This window comes from Polypterus senegalus, chromosome 7, assembly GCF_016835505.1.
Source record: "Polypterus senegalus isolate Bchr_013 chromosome 7, ASM1683550v1, whole genome shotgun sequence".
Lineage (NCBI taxonomy): Eukaryota > Metazoa > Chordata > Cladistia > Polypteriformes > Polypteridae > Polypterus > Polypterus senegalus.
In genome coordinates, this window is record NC_053160.1 from 60,596,003 (window position 1) to 60,623,346 (window position 27,344).

General features: G+C 39.2%; 2 protein-coding genes and 1 long non-coding RNA gene across 9 annotated transcripts in view; 1 reads left to right on the forward strand and 2 right to left on the reverse strand.

The window, feature by feature from the left end:
- The window catches only part of LOC120532588, a 52,967-nt gene extending 35,575 nt beyond the window's left edge, over positions 1-17,392 (reverse strand). Inside the window, exons 1-2 of the long non-coding RNA XR_005634320.1 lie at positions 17,031-17,392; positions 348-398 (exon numbers count right to left, since the gene is read on the reverse strand). This is a non-coding gene — a long non-coding RNA (uncharacterized LOC120532588). The remainder of the gene's footprint in view (positions 1-347; positions 399-17,030) is intronic.
- Positions 17,393-17,804: 412 nt separating this feature from the next.
- Positions 17,805-22,929, forward strand: smim15 (small integral membrane protein 15). Of its 4 annotated transcripts, XM_039758712.1 has the most exons (3): positions 17,805-17,912; positions 17,997-18,072; positions 22,423-22,929. In XM_039758712.1, the coding sequence occupies exon 3, from the start codon at positions 22,450-22,452 to the stop codon at positions 22,672-22,674; it is 225 nt and encodes a 74-aa protein (XP_039614646.1). In that variant the 5' UTR covers positions 17,805-17,912; positions 17,997-18,072; positions 22,423-22,449; the 3' UTR covers positions 22,675-22,929. The 4 variants fall into 4 exon arrangements, with proteins under 4 accessions (XP_039614646.1, XP_039614647.1, XP_039614650.1 ...); XM_039758713.1 differs by having other exon boundaries at positions 17,805-18,072; XM_039758716.1 differs by lacking the exons at positions 17,805-17,912; positions 17,997-18,072 and adding an exon at positions 18,088-18,107.
- The window catches only part of ndufaf2 (NADH:ubiquinone oxidoreductase complex assembly factor 2), a 140,506-nt gene continuing 135,851 nt past the window's right edge, over positions 22,690-27,344 (reverse strand). For 3 of the 4 annotated variants that reach the window (XM_039758710.1, XM_039758709.1, XM_039758711.1), the window contains one exon: positions 25,872-26,753. In XM_039758710.1, the coding sequence (XP_039614644.1) occupies positions 26,502-26,753 (252 nt within the window). In that variant the 3' untranslated portion in view covers positions 25,872-26,501. Of the gene's footprint in view, positions 23,980-25,871; positions 26,754-27,344 lie in introns of those variants that run through there. The other variant, XR_005634319.1, reaches the window with a different exon arrangement.

Consider the following 27,344-nt stretch of genomic DNA (forward strand, 5'->3'; position numbering starts at 1 on the left):
AGTCCATCACAGGGTACATTCACATAAACACCACCAGTCTCAGTTACATGGGGACAGCACAGACACAACATATATACTAACTGGCATGTGGGAGGAAAATCACAAAGACAAGGGGAAACTCCACCATGGCAGCATCCAAGCCTCGATTTAAGCCCAGGACTCTGGAGCTGTTACTCAGCAGCCATTAACACTGTCCACATGGAAGTGGAAAAATCTGACCTGAATACAATAAAACTTCAGGCATTTTAAGAAGTGTCATAAATGAAAGGCCTCCTCAGGTGCTGGCGTCACCTTTCTTGTCATTGCATACACCACACTGGGAAGAAGTCTACCTGGAAACGACTTACCGTGCCATCAACATCTGTCCTTCGCATCAGGGCTGCATAAAGTGTTATTTGCTGAAAAATATAAAATAACAGAGTATGCATTCAGTCTTAAGGTCTTTTAAAGCCTTTTTTACATAAATTATAAAACAGATGATATTATTTCTATAGAAATAAATAGATAAATACACACTTATTGCTTATTATAAGGTTGCTTGCAACATGCTAATGCAAAGAATGATAACTTGAAAAATGTCAGAAATGACATGATACAATGTGTCAGTTGTCTTTAAGCGTGATTTACGCTCAGTCACAGAAAAGCTGCTTTTTTTCCATTCGACATTTTAATGTAGGTATTTAGAAGTTTCAGCCCCATTAAAATGTCACATCTATTTCACACAGAGTGCTTACTCATCGACAAGAAACAAAACCCTATAATCTTAAATTAGCATGTCAGAACATGGTGCAATATGCTCAGAAGTGATAAATGCTTTCAAAAAATGAATTGTATTATTCTTGCGTACCTAAAAAAAGACAAGCAGGCAGGGAGGATGAATGACAGACAGACAGACAGACAGACAGACAGAGAGAGATGGATAGATAGATAGACAGATAGATTAGCGTAGTTGGCAGGATTAGATAGATAGATAGATAGATAGATAGATAGATAGATAGATAGATAGATAGATAGATAGATAGATAGATAGATATCCATGTAAACAATCTCCTGAGATAAAGGCGATATACTTGAAAAAAAGAAAAAGTGTCTTTTCAATCAATTATTCAACAAAACTTTTAATAGATTTACTGAGAAAAAATGAATAACACCCTTGGCCTTAGAAAGTGGCAGTTCCCCATTTACCAGAAATGTACTGTATTAAGTTTAGCAGAAATGCTTTAGCAATTGTGAATCATCTTTCAGTTGCAAGATTTCTGTGGTGTGACAGATAGGGGGCGCTGTCGCTCCCTTGAACCCCTGTCCAAGACTCCAGACACCAGGTAAAAGTCCAAAAGTTGACTTTATTAACACAGCACAGTGCACAAAGCACCCTCTCCTCCACAATACTCATTAAACACAATACAAATACTAAATAAACAATTCCTCCATTCCCAAACGCGTTGCTCTCTGACCACCCAGCTCAGCTTGCCGTCTGGGAGCTCCCACATTCTTTTTATATTCCCTGACCCGGAAGTGATTCCAATCCCCATTCCATGTGATCTCCTATCACTTCCGGGTCAGATAAAAAGTCTTTTTCTTCACCCCGGAAGCACGTCATTCCCTTTGTCCATGTGACTCGGACGTACTTCCGGGGCGTAAGGTAAATAACCATCGTTTCTCCCTGCAGCGTCTCCTAGTGGCCCCCATGGTATCCAGCAGGGCTGTGTATAAAAACTCCAATGTCCATGATGCCCTGCTGGTCTTCGGGGGACCTCCATACTGCAGGGAGGGCTCCACCTGGCGGCTTGGGGGTATTGGCCGGGATGAATGGCCGGCCATACACCACAGTGGGTTTTCTTGCATGTACTGCTCATTTCAAATTTCCCAGAAACATTTCAATGGGTTTCAAATCAGCACTTAAAATTTGCCAGTCCACAACCCTCAATTTCTTTTGGAGTCATTTATCGGTGGATTTGTTGGCGTGCTTCAATTCTTTATCGTGCTGAAAGGCCCATTTCTGTTTCAACTTCAAATCCCGGTCAGATGGCCTCATTTTCTCCTCAAGTACATGTTCACATGATGCAGCATTCATAGTTGACTCAATAATTGCAAGCTGCCCAGGCCCCGAGGAAGCAAGACAACCTCAAACCATAAAAGTTCCACCACCAAGTTTCACCATTGGTTTGTGCCAAACATGTCTAGTGTTCCTGTTGCCAAACAGCTCTATTTTTGATTCATATGTCAGAAGCACATTGATCCAGAAGGCCTGGTCTTTGCCTGTATGTTCAATGGCAAACTGTAGTGTTGCTGTAATGTTCTTTTCGGCCAGCAAACGCTTTCTACTGGCACACCTCACATATGAAGGTCATTTTTGTGCAGACTCTTTATGATTGTAGATGCATGTACTTTGAGACCAACATTTTCAAGAGTCACCTGCAAATCCTGAAAATAAATTACGGGGTGTCTTGAAGTGTCAAACGGTCAGCTATTGGGCTGAAATTGCTGGAGTGGCTCTTGGGTACTGCATAAATTAAAAGTCATTTGAAATCTACATCACTTGTAGATGATTTTCCTTAAATCAATCAATCCAAACCCAGAGGGGACTGGGCGGTCTCGTGGTCTGGAACCCCTACAGATTTTATTTTTTTTCTCCAGCTTTTGGAGTTTTTTTTTAGTTTTTTCTGTCCACCCTGGCCATCGGACCTTACTTATTCCATGTTAATTAATGTTGACTTATGTTTATTTTTTATTGTGTCTTCTATTTTTCTATTCATTTTGTAAAGCACTTTGAGCTACATTTTTTGTATGAATATGTGCTATATAAATAAATGTTGATTGATTGATTGATTAAAGTGGAATGATTGATTTCAAATAATTAGGCAGTCCTTCCAGATTCCTTGCCAGACTGATAGGTATCCACATCCTTCTTTCTGAGGGCCTTACAGAGCTCTCTGCACATTGGCATGTTGACACTGCACACGTCAATAGCATACAGTACACCAGACCCTGGATATCTGCACTTTAAATAAGACAGGGTCCACCTGCATACTCCTTAAGAAGGTTCAACCCTTTGATACCAACTCTGGAACACCTGATTGCAAGTGGTCATAAAAGTAGGGGTGTACTGACTTTTTCCATGTTGCAAATCTGCATTTTTAAAATTTAGATTATGAGAATGAATACACCATGCCAATTCTATGTTGCATTTGTTCAACTATATTACTTTTATCTGTAGGTTGTTGTTTGCATGAAGATCTAACATTCCACATCCATAAAGACATGCTGGTTAGCTAAAACGGCAGTTCCAAATGGGCCCCTGTGGGGATGTACATGAGTGGGCCCCACAAATAACAAGTCCCCTATCCAGGACTGTTCCCCAACTCATGCCAGTGATGCCCAGGTGGCTCCCAGCTGTTGTAAATACTGTTTATTTTAGATTGTAATCTTTCTTTTACTATTATTTTGTATTAATATCAACTTTTTAACATTGCTTTAACATTTTTTACTTGTAATGTGTCACTTGCATTGCATAGGAGGCAGTCAAGGGGCATAATTAATCATGGAATGACAAGTCAGGGACTGAAAAAGTTCACCAATGCCTTTTCTTTCCCCCTCTGCAGATCACCTGATGGGAAAACCCCCTGAAGCCAACCAAGTTCAACTTCCATCTCCAGACCACATCCTCTTACTGACCTCACTTCCATCTCTTCCTTTTGGAACCTCCTCTTCCTTCCAGGTCTGGTCAGGTCAGGTTGGGGAGCATGGACTGGTACAGCATGTTGTCACACCCAGCACATGATGAAACAGCTCAGGATCCTGGTTGGCAACCCTCTAGGCCAGACAAGTGATCCAGTCCCACCCTCCAGAAATAACCCTCTGTCTGCCACAGAAAGGTGTTATGTGGGTGTCCCCTTGGGCTGGTCCAGCCGGATAACCCTCGGGGAATCACGTCACATGGCTGTAATGCTGTAACTGTGACTCCTTCGCAATGCAGGTAATGTGCCTCATTTGGGACTTTGGTTTTTATCCAGGACACTCACAAGCCCAGACACTCACACTCCTTGCTCAGTCTCTTGAGCACCCAGATCAGAGCATCCATTGACTCCACGAAGATCACAGCATCGTCAGCAAAGTCAAGATTCATGAATCTTTCTTCACCAACAAATACCACACAGCCGCTGGACCACATGCCCTTGCCCAACACCCAGTCCATGTAAGCATTGAACAGAGTAGGAGCAGAACTCACCTCTGATGAACCCCAGAATCAGTTTTTCCCAGTTACTCTTCCTAACCACTGCCTTTAAAACCAACCACCTGTCTTTCCCTTGCAGTCCTGTTCTGGACTCAGTCCTCAGAGATTACTCAGTAGCAAATCCATTACAACATACAGAGTGGATCCCCAAACCTTTTCCTGGCTATCTTGTGCTTCTATTACATATGTAATGTTAACTAATTTTGAATTCTCTTTTTATTGAACGAGATGTCTTTGCCATATTTAAAGAAGTGTAAATTTTGTTTTTGCCATACAGTGGACTGACATTCTATCCTGTGCTATTTTCTGCCCTACCTCAGCTGTGGTAAAATTAGGCTGCCATGCTTAGTAATGCTAAGCAGGAAAACAAAGATTCAGTTAAAGGACACATACATTGACCAATCCATTACCCAACACCCGTAGTCCAACTTCAGCATTGCAAGAAGTCAAATTCCATTGTGACATAGCTGGGCACAAACGTAGGTACTGTATTAACTCATCAAGCTATCCACATGCCCTTTAGAGTTAACAACTCACCCACATATGTTGTGCATGTGGCACAGAAATCTGAATTTCCTAAAAGCACAAGAGCAGCAGCTTCCATTAAGCTAAAGCTTTAGTTTTGAATCACTTCTTTCATAGAGCTCCATGAAAGATGGTCATGAATTTTAGAATGCACTGAAATATACATTAATAATTATATGATTACTTTTATATTGTTTTCTTATTATGGAATGACCTACTTTGGATGTGTGCATCCAGAACCAAGTGTGTGGTAGATTTCCTTCTTGTAGCCTAAGCAGTAAAAATAGTTCATCTGAACCCTGCCACCAAGAAAATGTGGCTCTTCTGATGGGTTAATAGAGTGCGATAAGCCTGAAGACCCACCAGGAGGCAATGTTGCCTCATGTCCATATGAGGTTTAACTGATGCCTGAGCCTGCTGAGAAGTTTAAACTTTGAACATTGAATGGGGCTGCCCGGCACAAGACAGAACAGGAGGTGTGGAGCTACAGTGCCTCGAAAAAAGTATTCAGCTCCCAAAACCATTTCAGATTTTATTGTGTCAACAGTAAGAATTTGTTTCCTGATCTATATACAGTAGCATCATTCCAAACCAAAACAAACAGGCTGAAAACCTTTCAACAACTTTGCTAAAAAGGAAAATCAAAATTGTGAGATAAAAAATATTCACACCCTGCGTAAGTATAAGGCTAACTTTGTTCGTGTGCTGTGTATTACCTTACCAGCCCACCCAGTTTGCTGATGGTCTCCACCTGTGTAGGAAATGGAAGGGTCATCTGTTATCAATTAATTTAATAGGATAAATCCCACTTTTCTTGCTGAGGTCCAGAGTATGCCAGAGATTTTCCAAAAAGCAAACCAAAATGACGGGAAAATAAAAACAAGTTAGGGATATAATTATAGCGAGGTACACGTCTAGAGAAGGGTATACGACCACCTCAAAGGCACTGAACACACCTCAGAGCTCAGTGCTGTCCATCATACAGTAGTGAAAAGAAAAATGAAACCACAAGCACACTGCCTAGGCCAGGCCACCACTGAACACAAACGGCACTTGTCAGAAAGGCTACTGTGACGGCGATTGTCGCTGTGACTGACTTGCAGAAGTCAGTGACCATGATTGGAAAGGATGTTCAAGGTTCAAAAATCTGCAAGGCACTGCACAAAGAAGGCCGAGTCCTAACTAAAAAGTAAAAATGTCCCTACCCGTAAAGAGTCGACAAAACATCACTGAGAAGTCTTGTGTTCTGATGACAGTAAAGTGTAACTTTTTTGGCTTCACTACTAAGCGATATGAGTTGACATAAACCCAGGACAGCACATCAGCCAGGTAACACCATACCCACGGTGAAATGTGGTGGTGTCATCATCATGTAGGGAAGCTTTTTCAGCAGCAGGGACTGGCCAGTCTCATTAAGATTTGGGCACAATGTTTGATTTACAAATAAAAATTCCCACTCAGATCCCAGGTTTTGATAATGTAAAAAAAAAAAAAAAGAGTTGGAGGCCTCAATACTATTTTAATGCAATGTACGCTATACGGGGACCCTCTGTGTTGCATTTTCTAAGCGTAACATTTTCTTTTACACTCTGTTCATCTCCCCCTCACATATTTCAATAAAATCCATATTTATGATAGTTGTTTTGTTTCGAATCACAGGTGGGTATAAGAATTGGTACCATGTTAAGATAAGTGACTTGGTTATGGTGGCCGGATGAGCAGTTTTCAAGTTTCCCTCAGTGTTTACGTGACTTTGTTTTTAGTCCAGTGCCATTTCTTCCTCTGCCATTGTGTGTACTTTTATTTTTCTACAAAGTGCCAGCAGCCCATTCAGGACGTTTCCTGCCTAATCTGCGGCTCCTCTGTGAGCCTACCTGGGCTTGAAAATGGACTGCTGTACTTAGAATAAGGCTCATCCACATCAATCTTTCCTATCATCATTTCTAGTCACATGCCTTTTCAAATCTCAATGTGTTATTGTATAAATTGAGTAAGTATAATAGCAGAAATTTCAATTTAAATAAATTTGCACTCCGCTTAACATAATGATGCTCAATATAATAATGTGCCACATCAACATGGTGTCAGAATCTGAAATTACGCTAAGTGCTTCCTAGCAGAAACACAGTAACATTTATGTCACATAATTTCATTTTGCACATGACAATGCCTAGAGCGCAGTCATTTAACACGACAGAGGCCCACCAGCCTCACTTGGTACTGGAGGTCACAGAAGGCACAGCTGCTATCCCAATTAAATCTCACCATAAGCAATCTGCTGTAAAATATTCAAACATTTCTCTATTCTAAGTGCAGTTGAACTGGCATTGCTGTTAACTGATAAAAGGCTTTTACTCTGACAAGCTAAGGGAATTAAACCGGTTTAGTCTTAGGCAGAGAACGCTGCCTGGGGACCTGCTCCAGGTCAGCAAAATTCACAAAAAGCACTGATACAATTCATTTATTGGAAATTCTTTCACTTAAATAGTGAATCGCATTCTGGAGAATTGTTCTTATGTGCCTTGTCATTCAGTTTAAAACTTCCAGAGAGAATGTTCCCAATCCATCCATCATAGGACCCATTTTTTTTCAATTCAGTGTAGCAGAAGAAGAACATTAATCTAACTGAGGGCCAGAGTGCAAGAAACAAGTCTAATACGAAGACATACAAATGTCAATAATTCACACAAATCAAATCTCCAACTCCGGTCCTGGAGCGCCCAGTGGCTGCAGGGTTTCATTCTAACCGTTTTCTTAATTAGTGACCTGTTTATGCTGCTAATTAACTTCTTTTGAATTCATTTTATTTGACTTGTTCTTGAAGATTCAGACCCCTTAATTGTTTATGTATCCTTAATTAGCAGCCAAACAATAATGAGACACAAAACATGACCAGCAAACTGTGCCCATCATACAATATCTGAAAATGAAGAAAGGTGAAGGTCTAAGGATTATTGATCTGCTCAGGTCCCCAAAACATTTTAAAAGTGCACAATGAGAACAGGGACAAGTCATGAACAGGTTTAATTAACGACAAGAATCAGAGCCTACTTAAGCAACTGGTTGGAGTGAAATTGGTTGGAGTTTGAGGCCCTGACTTAGTTGGTCTTCTGTTGGCTCACTCACGTCACATTTCATTTCTATTTAAAGAAAGAAATTAAGCAATTCAGAGGAATGATCAAGAAAATCAAAACAAGTCAATTAAAATGAATTCAAAAGCAGTTGATTAGCAGCAAAAACAGGTCACTAATTAAGAAAAGGGTTAGAATGAAAACTTGCAGCCACTGGGGCCCTCCAGGACTGAAGTTGGGGGACCCCTGATTTAAAGCAACCAAACTCAGTTAATGCACTTGATGTTAAGATCATTCAGAAAGGTCGCTGCTATGCATGTGTTCTCAATTTAGGGAAGCTCCTTTCCAGACTGGAGGTTCTAGCAGGGTTGTGCAGCTACTCACAATCGTTTGGAACCAAGGAATGGCACTGTTCTGTCAGGGAGGCTCCCCCTCTACAACTGAGCTCTGGGCTTCAGGACAGACAGACACAGAGTAGTGGTTTGGGTATAACAACCTCTTTTGAGAAGGCTTCTCCACAAAGCCATTATCTTTAAGTGCTTTTATCCTGACCTGGGTCATAGGGGCAGAGCATATACATCAGAGAACTTTCACAGTTCAACCAATGGCCTCCAATACAAATCAGAACATTATAAAATCTGTGACGAGAACAGGCCATTCAGCTCAACAATCTTGTCCATACTATTCACTTAGATTATCCAAAACAAAATCCAATGAAGATCTGAAGGACCCCAAAGTCCTTAAGTCCCACTGTCTATGACACTTCTTGGTAATTTGTTCTGCGTGTTATGGTTGTTTTTCTTCTTTTAATGAGTACAGTGATTTTAATGAGGCTGAATCTGAATTGTCTAGAAACTCACACTTTCCAACACATTTTAACTCAGTGTTTATGCAGCCTTCAGAATATCTTTGCATTTCAGTGCCAAAGGAAGATTGTGAAATCAATAAGCATTTGGGGCAACTGTCACCAGCCAATACAGCCCAATTGCTATGTGGTTTCTGATGGAAATGGTGCATGTCATGCACATATTTTTCTGAGAGGCTTATGGACAGATGTTAGCACAGGTAATCAAACATCCCCTTCAACATTCTGATCTTGTTGTGCATCAAACACTTAAACAACTTGCCCTCATTAGTCCCAGCTTCTCTCTCATGTCCAGAGGTTTCTGTGTACACATATGGCAGTGATAATTGCACTGAAAGCAACACCCACAATCTTCTGCTTTCTATTTCTTGTCCTCGCCATTATGAGCTGCCATACATGTGGACATCTTGCACTAAAAGTGATACTAGGCAGGGTAAGAGCTAGCAGACTGCTGCTCTTCATAGAATATTAGGATGCTGAAAGCTTTAGATTCATCAAAAATTTCAATCTCCGGTTTTCAATGTTTTAGGGTCCCTGATAGCGAAAACATTGATATCTTGATGATGGGTGTGTGTTTGTGTGTCACAATTACTTGAGGACAGTCTAAAATGGCTGGTCAGAAAAATACCAAACCCGAAACTTAAGCCTGTTATGAGAAAGAGGCACTCTAGAGGAATCCTCAAATACCGTAATTCTGCAATTAATTATGAATTCTTCTCATCAATGTTATCGTAATGACCTATTTTATGATCAGAAAGATCAGCATCGGAAAGGTAAATGATTAGCAAAATGTTACAGAATAGTTTGGGTAACTTGGTTCCTAGGGTGCAAAGCCTACTGGCACTCAGATTTTGTTTTATTTACACACATTCTTGCAAATGTTAAAAAATATATATGTTTGGCCATTTTATGTGAGACATGGGTGCCACCAATCTGTTTGGCCTGGCTGGTTGACAAGCAGTTGCTAGGTAAGGTTACCCAGAAATGTGTGGGGCATAACGTCACCAGCTCAAAGATCTAAGGTTCAGTGTCGCGCACTTCCTGGTCATCCCTTAGCACTAGTCTGTAGGCAACGTAAGAGCTAGCATACTGTTGCTGTTCATAGGATATTAGGTTGCATAGCTCTGACAAATGTGTTTTTATTAATTTGTACATGCAGGGAACATTCAGGATAGATATCTACAGATGCTTCTATCTAATCTGGATTGTTTGCAAAATTAATTTAAACAGTCAAACCAGAAAATTGAATATGTGTCAAAAATCAAGATAGTCACTTTTTTCTTCAGTGTGAATGTTGCCTTAGCTGTGCTCTTTCGCTCCCTTTTGTGTTTCCCTGCTTTTTGTAAGTTTGTAGGTCTGTTCATCATTTTTGTTTTGCTCTTTTGGCTCTTGACCCCTTCCTTTTGTTCAAAAGATTTTGCGTTGGATTAGTGGAGTTGGTCTGATAATTTCTTTATTTAAAATTTGTTTTTTTCTTATTTTGTATTCAGTATGTATTTATTTATATCACCATCTGTTGTATTTTTACCGTAAAAGTTGTTCCTTGGCCTTTAGAAATAACCAAGGTATCATTTAAGGGGTTTTGGGAGGACAAAGAAAACAATGGTTACTTTATTTTTGCTCTGTGCCCCCACCACCATAGCCAATCGTCTATGGAGAAGGGGCAAAAGCTTTAGATTTGTCAAAAATGTCAAAAATTTCGATCTCCGGTTTTCAACGTTTTAGTGTCCCTGATAGCGAAAACATCGATATCTTGAAGATGGGTGAGTATGTGTCTGTGTGTCACAATTTCTTGAGGACAGTCTAAAACGGCTGGACAGAAAAATACCAAACGCGAAACTTAAACCTGTTATAAGATGACGATGTATTGATTACTTTCTGAGGCAAATCGTGCAAGAGAAAGAGGCACTCTAGCAGAACCCTCAAGTACCGTAATTCTGCAATTAATTATGAATTGTTTTCATCAATTGCTATTGTAATTAACTATTTTATGATCAGAAAGATCAGCATCAGAAAGGTAAATGATTAGTGAAATGTTACAGAATAGTTTGGGTAATTTGGTTCCTAGGGTGCAAAGCCTACTGACGCTCACGTCCAGATTTTTTTTTATTACATACATTCTTGCAAATGTTAAAAAATATATTTGTGTGGCCATTTTATGCGAGACATGGGTGCCACCAATTCCTTTGGCCTGGCTGGTTGCTAGGTAAGGTTAACCAGAAGCGTGTGGTGCATAACGTCACCAGCTCAAAGATCTAAGGTTCAGTGTCTCGCACTTCCTGGTCATCCCTTAGTCTGTATTGTCCTTCTAAAGTTTCTGGTTACAATATTTCTTTTCTTTCATTGTTATGTTTCTTGTTTTAGATTTTGTCATGTGTTTTTGCCCCTTAATTTTCTTATCGCTAGAATGATTTTGGTGTCATGTCTGATTTTGTTGAAAAGATTTATTTTATCTTCCTGGTAATGGCCATGCCTAGCTTCTCGACTAGGTTCCATCTTCTGGCTCTAATTGCAATTTTTACTGACATCATCTTGTGCAGTCAGTACATTTTGTTAGTTTGTATTGAGTATTTAATAATTTTGCTTTGAAAATTTTAGATAATTTTTAATGTTGTATATTTGGAGTTTTTTGCATTGTTGGGCTGTTCTTAATTTCATTTCGAAAAAATTAAATATAAATGTTTTATGTATTTAAGCTAGAGACTTTAATAGCCCTTCTCTCTCTTTTTAGACTGTGCCTATTTAGACTTTTATTTTCAGTGTTTAGGCCTTAGACCACTTTTGATTTTTAGGATCTGAATCACAACAGTCTCCTGTCGGCACTCTTTTTACAAGTGTGAAATTATAAAGAAAGAAGGACATGGTTGTGCTTTTGATCCAAAAAATACTCCATAGACTACCTGTAAGCTCCAACAGGTCTTCAGAAGAAATTTGCAGAGATGGAGATGACATGTTAATTCCTACAGTTCACTCTTATAAATAAAGGTGCCAAAGCGGCTGTTCAAAACACTGCCATGTTGAAACCAAAAGAAGAAAACCACAGAAAGGTTTCAGAAAGAACCTTTACTTACATAGATCTTGAACAGGTTACATGACATTTGTGAAATACCAAAGAGTTCATAATTTTAAAAGGACTCTCGCGGCACACAGTAACGTTAGCATTCTAAGTTCAGGTTTTCTTGCTCCGTTTATATCCAGCTCAGTGGCCTACCATACATTGAATCTGATGTTTTGTTCACCTATAAGGAACCTTTTCAAAGCCCAAAGAACCGAGTTCATATTCAAAGAACTCATCACAGATCGAAATGGTTATTTGCCAGTCTAGGAGGAACCAAACAATCCAGTATTGTGCCATTTTAGACACATTATTTTTAAGAGTGTATGTAAAAAATCCTTCATAGTTCTAAGTGTAAAAGAATAAACTAAGAGCATTTGTATATATTGCCAACATGATATCCCTTCTTCTATGCCTGCAGCTCCTATATCTCTGACCCTACTCTCATTTTGCCTGTCTCTCCTCCCTAATCCTCACCCTACAGGTGAGGCCAATGAAATCTCTAAAGACCACTAAGAAATTTCAGCATTACTTGGTGGACCAACCTCATTAAATGGGAAATTTTCTATGTAACTCCAATCCCTTTTCATCTCCCTCTGGTGTTGTTTTGCATATACACTGGATATTTAACAGCTGTACCTATAATCTGATCACTAGAATACAAAGTGAACTCAAAAGGAGATTTCCATTGTCTGCAACGAGTTGGAAAATGGATGTCTCCGTGACAGAAGTGGGCACACATAGTTTAGCAGTGTGCTCTGCAGTAAGTGCTGCAGTCATTCAGTCACAATACGTTAGTCGGACTGTCATTCATGGCAGGCTGGGAGTGTCGACTTATAAAAGGAAACCCTCTCAGACTTAAACTGTAAATTCTGCTGTGAAACCCAGTGGCAGCTGGCAGGGCTGTCAAATTGTCTCTTAACAGCTGAGCGGTAACATCTCTGCAGAAAATTCTCTAGAAGATTAAAAATGGAGAATGGGCACATGAACATTCAGTACAATCAGAACCAAAGATGATGCTGGGCCGCTGCACCTCATTCAGAATGATCTCTGTGTGCCCAGTTGATTGGTCTGAATGGCTGAAAGCACATACTGTATGTATCAGACTTGCTGTAAGGAAACAGAGAAGCATTTCTGTGCTGCTGCGCTGAACCTGTAAATGCAGCAGAACAACAATCACAGCAGAGACCACTGGGGCACCGCACAATGTCATTTTTGGTAACATTTGCACATACAGCTTCTAGCGTATGATGCTGGGATGCTCTGCACAACTTTACATTCTTGCTGACAGATTAGGCAGCTAATTGCTTCTTCATTTTGACACTCTTCACGAACATGGGTGCATTTACATGTACTGTACACCTACATCTCATTTTAACACTTAAGCGCCATCTATTGCATTGAACTATTAAATACAGCAGGCCCAAATTATGCAGTGCAAATCTGATATTTATTAAAATGTTTTTAGTGTGCACAAAAAGGCTAGAAATAATTATACTTGTCCAGTACTGCTTCCTTCTTGATATTCTTCACTGCTGCAATGTGAATCAGATACATTTAAACTTTTCCAAAAGAAAGTCACTTTAGAAAATAGTTGAGATGAAAGCAATATTTAATTTGTGTGATTTAGGGATCATCAGACCAGGCCAAATAATGTGTCAAAAATTGCATTCCCTCGTGTCTAGGCGAGAACGTCACCCGTGCTGTTACGTATCCCTCACATCTGGACAGTACACCTTTGAAATGTATAGTTTGCATTCATTGGTTATGTAGTTTTTAATGTGCAGTCTGGTCTCTCGAAAATGAAAGTTTTAAAGTAAGAGGCATGGTTGCTCCTGGAGCCCATTTTGCTTTCTAACCTACTGGTCTGGCCTTACGGGTTTTCCTCTTAAATTTTTGAATCTTTTCTTGCTCCTTTTACTTTGATGTGCAAACAGCATATCCTCGTTTTCACAAAATGAACACAATCCTTCAGTGACTTCCGCATTCCAGATACACATGTGTTATGTTAACTGGTAGTCCTGAACCAACCCTATATAACTACGGGTATGTGGGCATTAGCGTGGCCTGCCAGAGGCTGGCATGCAGTTCTGTGCTGGTTCCTGCCCTGCTCCCAGAGTTGCTATGTCATGAGCTGTCCTTTTTATTTGTCCTGTATGTGATTCAGGAAACTGACAAATATAAAATCATTTATATTTAACAGAACTGACCGGTATCCAGAACATTCCCTATCAGATTTGTAATTGTCATTTTAAGATGTTGCATTGAAACTGAATTGTTGTGGTGTAATATTAATGCATATATGTGTGGAAAAAATGTTATTCTGTAGCATTTAAAATGTCTAAAAAGAGTGAATTAAAATCTAAATATACCTTGTACCTCCCCCAGACCGCAAGGGGGCGACCGCCCTGGTTGTATTGGGGGCCACGGGTAGAGGGCTTGGAAGCCCAACCCTGTAGAGGCCCGTGGCCTGAAGAAACCTGGACCTCAGCACTTCCGCCACACCAGGAAGTGCTGGGGGGAAGAAGACAGGGGACACTCGGAGGGCTTCCGGGTGTGCAGTTGGCACTTCCGCCACACTGGGGCGTGTCTGCGGAGGAATGCCGGGAAGCAGCTGGAGCCCATCTGGATTCCTATATATAAGGGGCCGCCTCCCTTCATTCAGTAGCGGAAGTTGGGTGGAAGAAGGACGGAGCTGGAGAGAGGACTGGAGGCGGCCAGGAGAAAGGCAGTTGGACTGTGAGGCCTGGACTTTGGGGGATCGGTGCTGGAGGCACTGGGAAGTGCACTAACTAATTTGTAAATATAGTGTAAATAAACGTGTGTTGGGTGCAATAAAAGATGTCCGTCTGTCTGTGTCCGGGTCAAGGTTCACAATATATATTATGAGAGAACCAACTGGTATATATTTGGTTATGGTGAAGAGTTAATAATATGCCTTGAGTTTAATTAGTGGTTAACAGTATATTTTACATGTGTGCTTGAGCAGGTAATTTAAAGATAACACTGTGTACCAAACCAAGCAAAGGAAACCCACAGCTTGTGGTATTACCATTTAATGTAATAATTATCCTGCTAAAATCCTTTACTTCAGTGAAGAAAACAAAAACCCAATCTGTATTGATTTTCACATAGCTTTTTATATTGTGTATCTATTCAAATGATAAGGTTGTGACTCCAAAAGTAAACAATACATTCCTAATAATAATGTATATATACTGTATGTTGTAAAATGAACAGACCTTGACACCAAAAAGAGGTTTGGGCCAGCCACCCATATACTTGAATAAGGCTGCAGTAATGGAGCTTTGGCAACACACAACTGTACAAGTGGAGTTCCAAACAGAAACTGAGTAACAATGAAAAATGACTGGCTTTTAAAACAGGTAACTGGAAGTTACATCATCTGGACCAAGCCGGAAGTGACGTCATTGGAATCAGGCAAAATTTCCCGTGTCTGGTCTGCAGAGATAGGAGAGAAAGGTTTATTGCACCCCGCCACCCCCTGGCCTGGCATGGAATTACCTTCTTTTTGTCCTTCTAGCTGGTTTCAGCAGCCCGGCTGGACGAGTCTTCAGCCCCACCCGGAAGTGCAATTAGGATCAGGTGGTCCTATAAAAAGGGCCAACCACCACCACTCAGAGCCAGGGTCGGGAGGAGGAAGACTACACTTGAGGAGGAGTAGTGGTTAAAGAAAAAGATTGTTGGTGTGTTTGCTGTGCTTTATAGTGCTAGGGGACTGTGTATTGCCTGTGGGTCACATTTTTAGTTTTATACGTGCCTCTGCGTCCATCTGTGTCGGGTCGGGTGCCTATATAGCGCCTTGTTACAACATATACATATATATGTACATACATACAAACACACACACTGAATTAGAACATTTTTACCACTCTCCCAAGAGAGTTTACAAACCTCACATATAATATTTCTTGAACAAGCATCACTGAACCACATAAAAACTGCTTTTTCAATGTCTTCAAATGCAGCAGTTCGCATATGTTTGCAACATATTTTTTTGCTCGGTCTTTCAAGAAAGTTGATGCAATGGAGAGCTGCAAAAAATGAAAGTTTTTTTTTTCTAAAATGAACTGTTATAGTTTTGTTGTGTCTGCCGTTTCTATAGGAGGGTGACAATGAGTTAAATTCCAATGGATGTTTTTCAAATGTTTAAAATAAGCAGGAAATAAAAAAGGCAAAAAAAAAAAAAAACAGTACAAGGAAAGAAAGAAAAAAAATTAGTGTTTCTGTTTGGGGATTGTTGTGCACAACTGAGCTGCGGCCACAGAAATAACTGCTCTGCGGATGATTCATTTAGGCATTTCAAGGTCTTTTGTGCACTTCGTTGTGATGAAAGCTGAATGTACTTTGTGTACTTTCTATAGACTCGTGTCATATGGGAAGCTGTCGGGACCATAAAAATACTTTGTTGTTAAGATATTCATTGTAACAGAACTTTACCTGTATATATCACACATCAGGGCCCTTTTTATAGTCACCCAGATGTGCTCCAGCTGCTTCCCGGCAATCTTCCACCGGCACTCCCCAGTGTGGCGGAAGTGCCGACTGTGCACCCGGAAGCACTCCAGGTGTCCCTAGTCCTCTTCCCCCCAGCACTTCCGGGTGTGGCGGAAGTGCTGAGGTCCAGGGCTCCAAAGGCAGTGGGGCGCCCCCTGGCGGTGACCATGGGGCTCTACAGGGTTGAGCTTCCAAGCCCTGCACCCTTGGTCCCCAAAGCAACCAGGGTGGTTGCCCCCTTGTGGTCTGGAGGAGGCACAAGCCCTCCTCCTGGGCATCCCAGCTGGGTAGCAGCCCCAGGCACTCGCCACTATATATATATATATATATATATATATATATATATATATATATACACATACATACAGTATACATACACACACTCACACTGAAATTGAACAGGAAAAGTTTAAGTTGCCTACCAACCAGTAGCATGTTTTGAATTCTGAAAGAAAATGAAACACAACAAGCAAAACCTACCTAGCAACAAAAGGTGAACAGCAAGTGCAGAAAATAAAACTTTTCAATTTTAAAGTGAATAGCCATGAAATGAGGAATGTTCAGCAGTGAATCCTGATGTGTCTTCAGAGGTTCAAAACCTAAAACCCTTACTCAGACTGTCAACTGTTCCTCTATGAATTGTACAGTATAAATTGAATAGTCATTGTGAGGCTAATGGCAGCTACAGATGCAGTGCAGTGTCAGTGCAGGCTTATTTTGCACCCTAGGCCAATCTTATCACCCGACTTTTCGGTAGCTTACCCATGCAGCTTGGTTGTACTCCCCCTATGATCTGCGCCCTTGGAGAATGCCTAATTCACCTTAATGGTGGTACCGGCCCTGTACATAGGAGAACAATTTGTATTAATATAAAATAAAAATAACATTTTAAAGTAAGGCTTAAAGAAGGGAGTAATTTATTGACAGGTAACACAAACAAAGCCTTTGTTAAGCTCTTGTTAAACAAGCAATTAAGACACTGCACTACACAAATTGGAAATGTAAGCAAGTGAAAGGTTTTTATATCAACCTATTGATTATATCAACCTCTTGTTTTCCTTTAAGATCTGTTGACTTATCAAAAAATGTGTTTAAGAATATTTATTAGAAATTTCTTCAGCTAAACTTTGCTCATCCCATTAGCAATTTTTTGCTAAATAAAAGCAAAACAACTTCCACTTCAGTTTTTTTCTATACATAACCCCTATACTAAACAGACATTTTTTATTTAAGTTTTAAAAACAAAGCCAAACAAAGCGTTTCTTAAGGTCTTGTTGTTGAGTAGTATCTGCTCGCTTGATGCACCTAGGTAGCCCCTGTTCCAAAGAGAAACCAAAGCCCATGTCGTCCTTCTCGACAGTCGATACGCGCTATATAAGGAATAAAAAATACAATTCCCATCATCCCCTCGAATTTCGCGCGGATTTCTCTGAAACGGCGACGTACCAATTATGCATAACGAATCTCCGCCCTTGCCGAAGAAACCTTCTCCAATAAAAGTCCTTGGCATTGACAACGTTCCCCGAAGAGAGAGGTGTAAATGTACAAAAAGAGATTCCGTATTGTAATGTTGGTTTTCGTCAAAATGTGTTCAGTTGTGTCATAGAGTGTCAAACTTGCAAACATATTCACTGTTGTTTCAAGGTTGGATATTGTTATAATCAAATACTGTACTACACGTCAGGGATTTTAGTAGTCTAAAATAACTTTTATTTTGATGCTATTTAGAGACAGGAAGTGGATGGCCTCTTTCGAGTGCTTCGCTTTTGTGCCCTGAAGGATTTTTCACACTTCCGGTTTCAATGTGAGTATTGTATGTAGTATAAAGGCTACTTTAAAGTGAGTGTTGGTTTAGTTGATTTTTGTTTTAGTTCAATTTGTTGACGTGTTCTTGTTTGTGACTGCAAGGTAGCCTTGATGTTAAAGAAAAACAAAAGCAGTGGAGGCGGCCATTGATGTTCTGTGCCTTTTTAAGGAAGAAACGCCACCCTCGTTAATGAAGTGTTGTGCTGGCTCAGACTGTGCCTAGAATCTGGAATCTAAACCTAGAAAGGAGAAGAGCAACTGGCCTCATTTAGCGTTTTACTGAAGGTTTCTGCATCGCGTAATGTTTGCCGGGGATTCTTCCTTTCCTGTCCTTCTTGGAAAAAGTGTCGCTTGAAATGCTAAATTGGCACAAAAGAAGTTGCACATTTTATCTTAGCGCCCTGCCTGGAGACAGTCGTTGGTACAGCAAGTAAAATATGAACTTGATGAGCAGGTAGGAAAGAAATATCGTGAGTATAGCAGCGTAGAATTAAATGGGTATTTCTTAAGTGCATGACTGTTTGGAAGCAAGAGGCACTGACATAAAAGAAGCATCAAGAATGATGCATTGTTAGTCTCTTATAGAGCGCATTTTGTGAAAGCTGTTAGCATTGTAATAAAAATTTCCGAGTAATGCAATGATTCCTGTATTTAAGTCGCTCGCTGGCAGTCAGGGTTTCATCAGAAAGAACAGGCTTTTTCCGATAGTTGCATCGCACGTGCTGTGATTGACTATGGAGATTGATTAAATCACACAGGATCAATTCCAGTAGCTTTAACAGGTCCACCAGTTAACTCGAAGTGATACCATAAGCCTTGGGAAGCATTAGCTAACAAAAGCTTATTGTTGGCAGCGCTACAGGAAATGTACGTGCAGTTGGCATTGGGCAGCGCACACGGAGATAAGCCTTCATTGTTAGGTGGGGACGGGCAGTACTGGGGGTCCGCTTGAAACACGCGCCGTCACTGACTTGGAACATAAAGTTTAGAATTTTATCTTATTCCACGCAATTAAATCACTAATTGTTAGGGAAAAATCTCACAAATCTGAATGTTTACTATCAAAGAGCATATTAATATAAAGTGTAAATTCACTTTTAGCATGGGGGTGTAGGCAATTTTAAAATATGCACTAGAGATCTTAAATGTTTAAGAAAACCGCACACGTGCATTTGTTCTCACCAGTCCTGCATGTCTTTGGACTGTCGAAGGAAACCACCCGAAGGAACATGGGAAGAACAAGCCAATTCTTGCTGCATAACAGCTTGAAGAGGATGGGCTGGAATTGTGTTCTTGCCATTTGCCCACATGAGGTTTTCCTCCCAGAAGATTATTAAAATTGTCCCAGTGTTAATGAGCATGCTTTATAGTAAACTGTGTCCCAGTTCAATGTTGTACCCACTGATGATGGAATAGGCTCTGGCCCCTTGAACTGAACTGAACAGTCAGGCAGTGGAAACATTTGTGTAGCAAGGCATTGATTGGCAAAATGTTTATGCAGGAGGTATTTGTGCATACACCCTAGTGAAAGATGTTTGATTGGCATTATTAAACAGTATGAATAACTGCACATATCAATAGAAGTCCAGTTAAAACCAGGAACTTGTTGCAGTGAAATCCTACAGCCATTTCATCAATCCAGGATAAGAACTGAAGACCTCTGCTCTAAACCATACATTGAATATGTGGATATGCACTCCTCATAAAAGTGGTAACAGTATGATCTTGTACGAAAATTCTACTTTTAAACAATTAAAATAACTACTGTAAAGGTTCACAAACATTCTGTAAGCAATGTGGATATTTCATAACACAAAGTTGCTTGCATTGTTGAGAGGGATAAGTTTAAAAAGAAAAGCACCAAGTTGGTAAAGTGTGTACATCTCTGGCTGATATTTGTGCCTTTGTAGTAAAAGTAACTTTTAAGACCTGCAAAAGTTGATTTCATTCAGTTTAAGAATTTTTTCCAATCTTAATTACAATGAAAAGGTTAAAATAAAGCATACCATTCTGAAGCCTGAGCTGATATAAAAATTGTGGCACTATTGTATTAATAAAAACGCATCTTTTTTAGTATTTAAGGTTCAATTAGTTTCACTAGTACTGATGTCACAAGTGAACTTTATTAAAATTTAAGTTATATTGCCTTATGTAACCAGGACAAAGGTAGCACTGTTTGTCAAATACAAACAGTAGAAATGTAAATGGAATTGCATAAAACCAGAACTAGTAATTTTGTACCATACTAAATAAACTACATTAACAGAGAGAGGCAACACAACATATAAAGCTGTATGTGGAAAGCAGATGGAATGGCAGGTAAAAGAGGAATCGGCCCAGAATACCGGCTTGAGCAGATTTGTGGCAGGTGAAATTTTATTGTAAGGCAGGCAGCAAGTTAGATTTGAATATGGGGGTGGTGGGTGTAAGGACTCTTTATTTACTATGCTGTATCCAGGCAGTGTACAGAAGCAATTAAGAATTTTAATTACGTTAAATATCCCAATGTGTAGAGTAGAAGTCAAAGCTTAAGCTATATAACACCAGGGGGACCTCACAAGGTGTCCACAGAAAAGAAACTGAGCTAAATACGGGCCTGATCTGTATAGGCAATGGAGGAGAGCCTGAAGTCAAACCCTTTCAGTTTGAGCAAACCAAGAGTAAGAAGTGACAGAAATGTTTAAAATTATGAAGAAAATTAGAGGGGGGAGTGAAGCACAGCATTTTTTTTTTTTACTTCCTCAATAAGAACACAGGGACACAGTTGGAAACTTTTTAAGGGCAGATTTAATAACTTGCCAAGTTGTGTGCTAGACACTTGTATTTTGGAGACCTACAGAACTTGACTAGATATTATAGAAAACTAGGGGGCTGTTATTTTCATGGGAATTGTTACATATGCATTATTTTCACTTTTACTGTAAAACTTTTGTAAAAACAATACTTGTCCTTTACTTCTGGCATTGGGCGTGGTTAAATCACTTTCTCGCAGGACGTATAATACTGCTTGTATTGTGAAAGGGGGGCGGCTGAACGTATGCTAAGGAGAAGTTGTCGCATCAGCTGCTGTCTTTCTGCTGCTGGTGGGCTGTGTGTTTTGTTTGTCGCGCTTTGCATCGATCATTTAAAAGCTTGTACAGTATAGCAGTTGTCCTTTTGCCACTTCGCATCTGTACCTCTCGCGTTGTGAAGAGTGGGTTAGGGGGCTGAACACACGCTAAGGATAAGTGGTCGGATCATCTGCTGGCCTGCTTCTGCTGGCGAGCTGCGTGTTCTGCTTGTCATTGTTTTAAGAACTGGGAGCACATGAAATGTGTCTGCCAAAAGCATTCCAACAACTGCTTAGCTGTCTGTCAACTTGTTTTAAATGTTGTCTCACTGCCTTGTCTCGCGGGACATCTTCCAAGAAGATCACGTGTTGTCTCCCTCCCAAGATTTTTTTTTTTTTTAAATACAGAGATGTAACTGAATTACATTGATGAGTTGTATTGTATCTAATGGCCCATTCTTGTCAAAATTATTATACTGTAATCCAAAAGTATTTTATGGCAGGCACAGTATTAATGGATAGATGGATAATCAATAGTACACAGACTGTCTGTGACCAAATTTGCAAGCTTATTGTTATTCCATCCCATCTCAGAACAACTTAAACATTTTATAATTTCAAGACTTCAGTTTTGCAAAAAGCATTTGTGTATTTAATACTATATCACTTCTTTTTATTTTTTTTAGTTCAATAAAGCATTTTGGTGTCATACTCTACCAATAACTGTTGGACTACTTGTCTGCATTTCTTGTACTGTGTAAATGTTCTATCTTCTCTAAGATGAGTTTTAGAAGGTTTATTTAGTGATTGTTTTGCTGTACTTTCCAGACAGAATGGTACAATAACAGAACAACACAACATTAACAGGTTTCTTTTGGTTCTTGGAAGTGGTATTTTTGACAAAACACAAAGGGGATCATATGAGTGTGGTCTAGTCATCTCTTTGAGTTTTAAGAAGTCATTGTAAGATAGGCAATATTATATTTTACATGGTTAAATCTATATGGTTGTGTTAAATCTGAGAGCTTTCAGTGAAATTAGCACATGGTTAAATGATAAGCCAGAATCGTCCCACTTTTCTCTCATTTTCATCCTCATCTTTTCTATCACAATTTGTAAAGGAAATGATAAACATTTGCAAGTTAAATATGCATGGAAATATTACCTCATCTTATCTCTTACACTTTAGGTGAAGGAAAAACTACTGTATATTAAAATCAGGCCTTTGATGCCAAGCTAAGGTATTAATACTCTTGCATATGCAGAAGGTGTCTTAATTTTCTCTTCTCTCTTCCCTAGTTGCTGACTGAAGAAACCATAAAAAAGATGCTTGACATAAAAGCCTGGGCAGAATATATTGTGGAGTGGGCTGCAAAAGACCCATATGGTTTCCTTACCACTGTGATCTTGGCGCTAACTCCTCTATTCATAGCTAGTGCAGTGTTGTCATGGAAGCTGGCAAAAATGATTGAGGCCAGAGATCGTGAACAAAGGAAGAAACAGAAACGTCAGGAAAACATTGCAAAAGCAAAGAAGCCAAAGAAAGACTGAAAGACTTTCCAAGTGTGAATCAAATCCATCTTTTTTGCAGTTTATTGAAGGCTTTGTTGTATCAGGATTGACACTCAGGGAAAGGATATTCCAAAAAGATGAGCTTGTCAGCTGGAAATCAAGGCTAACCCTTACAATGATTTATTTTTGTCAGAATATGTTTTTGTAAAATCATCTGTACCAGTTATTAAATACATTTGTGGGGGTGAGTGTGCACTCGCATGCATGCACTCACTTCCATGCCTTTAACCAGTCTCCAATTCAGTGTTGTTTATGAGCACTCAAATTCTTCTATTTTAACAAAATACTTATAAACTGCCTGTTTTAGACTTGAAAGCAAGGACCAATAATTTAAGAATTATTTCTGACTAGTCAGTTGTTTTGGTATTAATATTTAATAAATCTTATATGTTGAATTTGATTTCTCCTAGCTTGTACTTTTAGTATTACTTACTACTACTCCTTGGCTTATAGACCTTGAACTGGAGCTACAAGTTGATCAGAAAGATGTCCAGTCTAAAAAAAACAAAACCTTTATGTTAATAATAAAGGTTAAGCCCATCCTGACTGTTAATGTAAGTCAATTCTTTATAGTGTCACAATAGTTCATCTATAGCAGAAATGTACAACTTGTATATTTTCCAGGCTGTTACACCATCTTAACCAGTATCATGTTTGTGGAACAATAATGGTTGTTTACAACACAAGACTTAAAAAAATGAACAGGTAATGCCTTTTAAATAAAGTATGTGTTTTAGGTCTCTATAGGTAAGCGGTAAGTCTGCATGATGGAAGACCCAGATGACACAGACAACAATGTTAATAACCTTCCATCCTTTTCCACAACTGTCTGAATCCATTTCAGGATCACATGGTTTGGAGCCCATCTTAAGCAAACCCAAGTGAGATTGGAAGCTGATTTGATTTGGTGTAGTTAGGTGGATCATATTTATTTTGTTTTAATCAGAATTGAAACCAAAGTCCATCCCCTGAAACGTCTCCTGTATTATTTAAAACATCAATGATTTATTAGTTTGTTGCAGAAGTACTAGGAGGGAGTGCATTATGCCACATACAGTCCAGATTGTTGGATTTGCCTCTGTTGCAACCTGCTGCCACATTTTGACAAAGGAAGAGTTGTTTTCATAGTGGTAACATTATAAGCAAGGTCTAGATTAGGTTACCTGGTAGCTGTAAACTGATGTATAAGAGAGGCTGCCCGGTGAGATGAGCTGTCACCACTTTAGAGGTTGGCTACTACCTTGTGCTTGATGACGCTGGGATAGACATTGGCTCTCCACAGCCCTTAAAAAATGAAAGTAGGACCAGAAAAGGGTTAGATATGTCACAATTGTTTTTTTCATCATGATATATTTGTAGATTAATGCCTATTTTAACATAATATGGATGACAGTGAAAAGAACTGACTGCATTTTTAAAACTTCCTCAGATGTCTGATTTTTAATTGGACGTTTAAGGCATATGCCCTCTGTTCTTCAGTGTTTAGTGCTGCTGTCTGTGGGTCCAGAAACTGTCCTAGTCACTGTGGAAAATAAATGTACTATGATCTTGCTGTGTTGACATGAGCTTTCTGTGGCCTTCCTCAAGAGTGTACGTTAAAATTAATTGGCTCAATAGGACTGAGTGTGAGAATGCATGCACCCTGTAAAGAACACCCGACCTGTCCTGAGGGCGTTCCCACCTTGTACCCTTGCATATGACATAGTCCTGGAAAACAGAGGAGTGCTGTGTACATGGAGTATAACTGTATATGGTGACTAAGGCTGTCAGTCACCTGTCTTCAAACATGACCCAAGTTATCAAGGTAGTTAACTGCCAAAGTCCATGATGAATATACTGTAGAACACCAAATTAATGCAGTACTGTAGTGGTCAGAGTATTAAACTAGATGTTCAGTTTTTGGTTACTTCTCATAAAAAGAGAGTAATAATGATATGCATGTTCAAATGGAATTGTTTCTGTTCCATAATAGTCACTTCACATTTGCTCCAGAATTATCCAACATATCCACCCTGTAGTTAACCTAAATGATTTGTAACTGTTATTAAAAGGCAGGTCAAATATTTTGGTGAAAATGTAAATGCAGTAGTTAACAGAACTCATACGAAGTGCATACAAAGTGACCGTAGCTCCACTCTATGGTGAAGGCCGTGTTCTGGTGTCAGAGGGTTTGCAGGGTCATGATTGTAACCCCTATTGAATTTTTATTTGCATGTACTAATCAGCTCGTGACACGTCTCCTATTCATTACAATATAATGAGGTTTTTATTAAATCTAGGTTATAATAAGGCATTCCACTCCAAGTACATGCATTAAGCTAGAGTTTATTTGGTCTTTCTGTACTTTTTACTTTCATATAAAAATCAAAAAAGTATGGAAAACACAGAAGATTAAACTGCAGGATATGTCTATATATTTCACTTTTCTTTGTGTTTGCCCAGTTTCTATTTTGTATGTTATTCTTTCAGTGCACCATGTTGCTTTTTAATTTTAACTCTTGTTATGTTTTGTGCATATTAAATTAATACAAAAGATTATGGTTTGGGAAAGTTGCTAATAATTGTGCATCTCATGTGTAATATTTGTTGTTTTGTATAATTTTTAATGAAACATTTTCAGGTGTATTTCCAGGCGCTTAATAAAATGCGTTCCAGTAATTGATGTAATAAACTGCAGGTTTATTCCCAAATCGGGTCACAGTGGCCAAGGCTTTTTTTATTGTTTAAAATAAAATTTATCTTGTACAAAAGAGTCCTTGTCTAGGTGAGCATTCACCAAAATCACGGTCCATAAATTTCACAGCACAGCTTGTTCTTAGGATTTTGGCATCTGCCAAATTATTCTGGCAGTATTCTACTTCCAAATCTTACTGTTTGAAATACATGCTAATGAATAAGAATTACCATGTTACTGTCATTGTCAAATGAATTAAATGCACATCAGAATATATGAGATGCTTCCTGCACTGTATGTGGTTGTTACTGTATTTAGGATCGACTTCTGTTAAAGCTGTCCAATTCTTTACTGTTACGCACAAAGTCACCACATGAATGATATCACTTCAAGCTCAGGCAGATTTTACTAATTTAGTCGGGTCACAAGGATGGCATTTCAGTGTGTCACCCCGTGGTTCAAGTGTATGTCCTTTGCACAGTACTAGGCCAGATCTTAACCATAGTGCTCACAAGTCTTTTTATTTTTTATCTTGGGTTTGCTCACAAATTCTACTTGAAAGGCATTTTACTGAGGAAATAAACAATAGCACTTATCACTACAAGAGGAGAAATGATTGGCTTAAAAGAAATATGATGAAAAAATGAGCTCCATGTTTTAAGTCTGCTTTTAAGCAGGGATGCTAGAAGCTCATTTTTACCAATCATCCAGGTAACTGAAGGCTTGTATTATTACCTATAGTTGTCAATTATACACAACAAAAATAAAATTTTATATTTTAATTAGTACCATTTGAGATGCGTCGTGTTTTCATAGCTTTCTTTAGTCAGGTTGATGTTTTCTCCAACATTTTCCTCCACAAAAATTTGCTGAAAAGTGAAGCAATCATGGAAACAAATACAAATTTATAATTTGAATGAATAACAGGTAAAAAAAAAAACTGTTTACAGTACTTGTTTATGTTCGCACATTTAAAGTATGCATTTTAACAACACGCACAGATGTTGTTAGCACTGCAGTGCCTTTAAGTGGTTTAACTAGAAGTAAGGCTGTCTATCATACCGTACATTCCAGGCTTCTTTAATCTTGTGTGTTGTTTTTTTTTTAATCAAAATGTATTCTCTGTTCATTTCTACGTTTCCTTATTTTTTGGTCCAGGAGGAGTCCAGGACCCCGGCTGAAAAGTGTTGGCAGTACTACTGGGATGTTCAGATGGCACAGTTTGCTGGAAGTTGGGTGAAGCAGCATGGCCTTGGATTTGAGTGCGAGGTCTTGCAATTAACCCTTCCTCATATGCTTTGTCTTGAAGCAGGGTTTCCCGTTCTTCAGCTTCCATAGCTCGTAATTTGATTGTTTTTCTGTACTGCTCATTTTTTTGAATTTCCTGAAAAAGAATTAAAAAAAGTCCTCTGTTATAGAAGTCCACTAAAACCGTGCTATGATGGTTAACTATATAATTTTGCTAAACTGTACTTAGGCAAATTACCCATGGGCGCATTTTTGTAATCATCTGATGAGAATCCAGAAGTGACAGCTTTAAGAACATCTTTAATGACAGGTTTCAAAATTTATAGTGAACGTATATATATGACAGTAACCATATTTCACTCACAAAACTACCAGATTGGCTCCTTATGTCTGGTGTGATTTCTACAGTGTAAAATGAGTGATTAGAAACAGAAAGCAGAGTCAGCAAAACAGGAACAAATGAGTATGTCCTGCTTGGCTTGCTAGTACTGTTACAGCCAGCTCCCCCTGTGCACTCCTATTCCGACTTATCTTCTAACCATCCATTTTCCACAACCCTGCCTTTATTCTATTTGTTTCTTGTTTACAAGCTTCTCATCTCTCTTAGGTTTAAAACAAATGCGTAAATGTAGTGTCACTTTATGGTGTCTGTCACTGGGCTTGTAAGGTTGCTTTTTGACGTCACAATATATACAGTAAATGGTGACGCTGGTATCACAGCAGATAG